Source organism: Mizuhopecten yessoensis, unplaced genomic scaffold (genome assembly GCF_002113885.1).
Source record: "Mizuhopecten yessoensis strain PY_sf001 unplaced genomic scaffold, ASM211388v2 scaffold8989, whole genome shotgun sequence".
Lineage (NCBI taxonomy): Eukaryota > Metazoa > Mollusca > Bivalvia > Pectinida > Pectinidae > Mizuhopecten > Mizuhopecten yessoensis.
Window position 1 is genome coordinate 229,862 of NW_018407823.1, and position 5,372 is coordinate 235,233.

General features: G+C 40.8%; 1 protein-coding gene across 10 annotated transcripts in view; it reads left to right on the plus strand.

Moving 5' to 3' along the window:
- LOC110456976 (myosin-IIIb-like) overlaps window positions 1-5,372 on the plus strand; it is a 157,847-nt gene that overhangs the window by 103,185 nt on the left and 49,290 nt on the right. For all 10 annotated transcript variants that reach the window (XM_021508051.1, XM_021508052.1, XM_021508054.1 and 7 more), the window contains 2 exons: window positions 545-656; window positions 4,932-5,094. In XM_021508051.1, the coding sequence (XP_021363726.1) occupies window positions 545-656; window positions 4,932-5,094 (275 nt within the window). The remainder of the gene's footprint in view (window positions 1-544; window positions 657-4,931; window positions 5,095-5,372) is intronic.

The following is a 5,372-nucleotide window of genomic DNA, read 5'->3' on the forward strand; positions in this document are numbered from 1 at the left end:
GGTTCACCACTGTGACAAATCTCTAGCTGAGTCAGTAACAAGTGACTAGATGGTTGACCACTGTGACATACCTGTAGTTGAGTCAGTTACAAGTGACTGGATGGTTCACCACTGTGACAAATCTCTAGCTGAGTCAGGAACAAGTGACTAGACGGTTCACCATTATGACAAATCTCTAGCTGAGTCAGTAACAAGTGACTGGATGGTTCACCACTGTGACAAATCTCTAGCTGAGTCAGGAACAAGTGACTAGACGGTTCACCATTATGACAAATCTCTAGCTGAGTCAGTAACAAGTGACTAGATGGTTGACCACTGTGACATACCTGTAGTTGAGTCAGTTACAAGTGACTGGATAGTTCACCACTGTGACATACCTCTAGTTGAGTCAGTAACAAGTGACTGGATGGTTCACCACTGTGACCAATCTCTAGCTGAGTCAGTTACAAGTGACTAGCCGGTTGACCACTGTGACATACCTGTAGTTGAGTCAGTTACAAGTGATGTATCCTTGTAATTCTGATGTTCCATTATATTACGACAGGTACCACATGCTGTCGTTCCGGTGGGACGAACGCGTGCCCCACACACGTGACAGTTGCTACACTCTCCTGGACAGACTTGGCATGGATCACTTTGCCCTCGGTAAAACAAAGGTAAACTACAAACAACAAGAAAACTCCGCTCATCTGAATCACTTCCCTTTATTATCCAAAATGCATCTGTTTAATTTTAGCTTTGTGTGAGTGTTTATGAGAAATAAACAATTTCTTTAATGTTTAACCCATTCATCCCTAAAGTCACTTTTGAACCTTACCAAATCAAAGACTGGGCGAGTCCAGTTTCGTTATGTACGAGTGAATGAGTTAACCATTTAGTGATACATGCTTAAACTGTGCACTAGTTTAGAGATGTTTCAGGTGAGATGATGGTTTAAGTAAAATTACCTGATGTGATGGATGTTTCTAGGATGTGACATTTTTTACCAAATTTTAAGGGACCAATCACACGTGTCTTGTATACATCTTTCAATACACCAGGAGGTAGACTCTGCTGGTGGATTTCCTAGTCCCTCTGGGTTTACCACAACCTTGAAAACCAGAGTTATCTTTTTTCATACTTGCCAACTTTTAGGAATTTCAGTGGGGGAGATTCTGCACGCTCCAAATTAAAACCTAATTAAAATGTGTAGATACCCACTGGAGACAAAATAACCCTTTACAAGACATATTTTGAGTTGTTCTTTCAGATGAAATCATTAGATCTTAGAATATTTGAATAGTTCAGCAAATTCACAGGTTGAGAATGCTAATTTTTAGGGTCCAAAATCGAGAGTCTCTCTCCTAAATAGGGAGGATTGGCAAGTATGTCTATTGAGAAGTCAGACACAGTTTATAATATACATAATTCACTCACTCTTTATAAAGATGAACCACTGATAAGTTCTGGAGGGAGAAAACTGCTGTATGATGCAGTATATGTTACCTAAATGCAAAGGTGTAATCACCTGTGTGTCAACATTCATCTTTAATTTAACTGTGGTGTGACATTGATATTACTTGTGTGACTCCAATGTGACTTTGATATTACTTGTGTGACTCCAATGTGACATTGATATTACTTTTGTGACTCCAATGTGACTTTAATATTACTTGTGTGACTCCAATGTGACATTGATATTACTTGTGTGACTCCAATGTGACATTGATATTACTTGTGTGAGTCCAATGTGACTTTGATATTACTTGTGTGACTCCAATGTGACATTGATATTACTTTTGTGACTCCAATGTGACTTTAATATTACTTGTGTGACTCCAATGTGACATTGATATTACTTGTGTGACTCCAATGTGACTTTGATATGACTTTGTTGTGACTTTGTTGTGATTTTTATGTGTTGGGACTTTACGTGTGATTTTTATATGCTAGGACTTTTATGTGATTGTATGTGCTAGGACCTGTATTTGATTTTGTTGTGACTTTTCTGCGACTTTGTTGTGACTTTTATGCAACTTTGTTGTGACTTTTATGTGACTTTGTTGTGACTTTTCTGCGACTTTGTTGCGACTTTTATGCAACTTTGTTGTGACTTTTATGTGACTTTGTTGTGACTTTTATGTGACTTTGATGGAACTGATGTTGCTAAGATTTAATTCCAAATTTGATTTTGTGCTTTGTTGCAAGTTTTGTGATTGGTTAATATTATTAGCACATGTGACTCTAAAACCAGCTGTTTAAATATTATTATGAACAGCCATTTTCATGGAACTTGATTCAAATTTCCCTATGTGTGTATGCCTGTGTGTGTGTGCTGGAAATGTATTGTGTTCTATGTATTACATAAATCAAACTCCTCGTGAACAATAACAATGATACAGTAGGTGCTCACACAGTACGGGAGATCAAACTCCCCGGGAACAATAACAATGATACAGTAGGTGCTCACACAGTACGGCGGGATCAAACTCCCCGTGAACAATAACAATGATACAGTAGGTGCTCACACAGTACGGCGAGATCAAACTCCCCGTGAACAATAACAATGATACAGTAGGTGCTCACACAGTACGGCGAGATCAAACTCCCCGTGAACAATAACAATGATACAGTAGGTGCTCACACAGTACGGCGAGATCAAACTCCCCGTGAACAATAACAATGATACAGTAGGTGCTCACACAGTACGGCGAGATCAAACTCCCCGTGAACAATAACAATGATACAGTAGGTGCTCACACAGTACGGCGAGATCAAACTCCCCGTGAACAATAACAATGATACAGTAGGTGCTCACACAGTACGGCGAGATCAAACTCCCCGTGAACAATAACAATGATACAGTAGGTGCTCACACAGTACGGCGAGATCAAACTCCCCGTGAACAATAACAATGATACAGTAGGTGCTCACACAGTACGGCGAGATCAAACTCCCCGTGAACAATAACAATGATACAGTAGGTGCTCACACAGTACGGCGAGATCAAACTCCCCGTGAACAATAACAATGATACAGTAGGTGCTCACACAGTACGGCGAGATCAAACTCCCCGTGAACAATAACAATGATACAGTAGGTGCTCACACAGTACGGCGAGATCAAACTCCCCGTGAACAATAACAATGATACAGTAGGTGCTCACACAGTACGGCGAGATCAAACTCCCCGTGAACAATAACAATGATACAGTAGGTGCTCACACAGTACGGCGAGATCAAACTCCCCGTGAACAATAACAATGATACAGTAGGTGCTCACACAGTACGGCGAGATCAAACTCCCCGTGAACAATAACAATGATACAGTAGGTGCTCACACAGTACGGCGAGATCAAACTCCCCGTGAACAATAACAATGATACAGTAGGTGCTCACACAGTACGGCGAGATCAAACTCCCCGTGAACAATAACAATGATACAGTAGGTGCTCACACAGTACGGCGAGATCAAACTCCCCGTGAACAATAACAATGATACCGTAGGTGCTCACACAGTACGGCGAGATCAAACTCCCCATGAACAATAACAATGATACAGTAGGTGCTCACACAGTACGGCGAGATCAAACTCCCTGTGAACAATAACAATGATACCGTAGGTGCTCACACAGTAAGGCGAGATCAAACTCCCCATGAACAATAACAATGATACCGTAGGTGCTCACACAGTACGGCGAGATCAAACTTCCCATGAACAATAACAATGATACAGTAGGTGCTCACAAAGCTGAACGGCGAGATCAAACTTCCCATGAACAATAACAATGATACAGTAGGTGCTCACACAGCTGAACGGCGAGATTAAACTTCCCATGAACAATAACAATGATACAGTAGGTGCTCACACAGTACGGCGAGATCAAACTTCCCGTGAACAATAACAATGATGCAGTAGGTGCTCACACAGTACGGCGAGATCAAACTCCCCGTGAACAATAACAATGATACAGTCGGTGCTCACACAGTACGGCGAGATCTGCTGACGCCTGTCATTTGTAAAATAACGTTGTTGCTTATGAAACATACGATTCCATCTTGTTTTGTGACCGTCTGCAAATCTGACTGACCCAGACAGCGATATCAGAGGAGTACGTGTACCATGTTCATTGCTGCAAGCATTTTTCAAAATATTCCCCCCCCCCCCCTCAAAATAATAATAAATGGTCGCAGCCCAGGCTTGGTTTTAGATTGTTACTGTGTAGAATGCACACTCGTTTCTTGATTTTATCATTTCCCCCTTAAATAGTGTGCACACTATACACAGATGTTCAGGGTAAGTTTAAATGAGTAGACTACATCATTTTCACAACAGTGACATGTCCTATTGTCAGATGTAACAGAATTGACGATATCATTCTGACAAGGCTTACACTGATTAGGTGTTAGGATGTCTCATATGGGTCTGCATACATCAAAATGGTAATGTAGGGAAAAAATATACGATGGTACTACGATGTAACTACGATGTTACTATTACGGTGCTACTACCATGTTACTAGGATGTTACTACTACATTACTAAGCTGGTACTACAATGTTACTACGATGTTACTATTACGGTGCTACTACCATGTTACTACAATCTTACTACTACATTACAAAGCTGGTACTACAATGTTACTACTAAGATGTTACTTCATTGTTACTACAATGTTACTACTATATAACTAAGCTGGTACTACAATGTTACTACAATGTTACTATTACGGTGCTACTACCATGTTACTACGATCTTACTACTACATTACAAAGCTGGTACTACAATGTTACTACTATGATGTTACTTCATTGTTACTACAATGTTACTACTATATTACTAAGCTGGTACTACAATGTTACTACGATGTTACTACTACGATGTTACTTCTATGATGTTACTACTATGATGTTACTACTATGATGTTGCTAAGGTGTTACTACGATGTTACAGGTGTTCCTGAAGTACTACCACATAGAACAGCTGGCTAGGCAGTACGAGGCCTACCACAGAAAGGTCATCACGCTGCAGTCTGTCATACGCAGCTGGCATGCTCGCACTCTCTACTACAGAAACAAGTGGCAACGGGAGAAAGCGGCCACGCTCATACAGTCTCGTAAGTCATGTGACACTGTCTTGTAAGTCATGTGTCGCTGTCTCGTAAGTCATGTGACACTGTCTCGTAAGTCATGTGATTCCATTAGTCATGTGTCACTGTCTTGTAAGGCATGTAACACTGTCTCGTAAGTCATGTGATCCCATTAGTCATGTGTTACTGTCTCGTAAGGCATATAACACTGTCTCGTAAGTCATGTGATCCCATTAGTCATGTGACACTGTCTCGTAAGGCATGTAACACTGTCTCGTAAGTCATGTGATCCCATTAGTCATGTG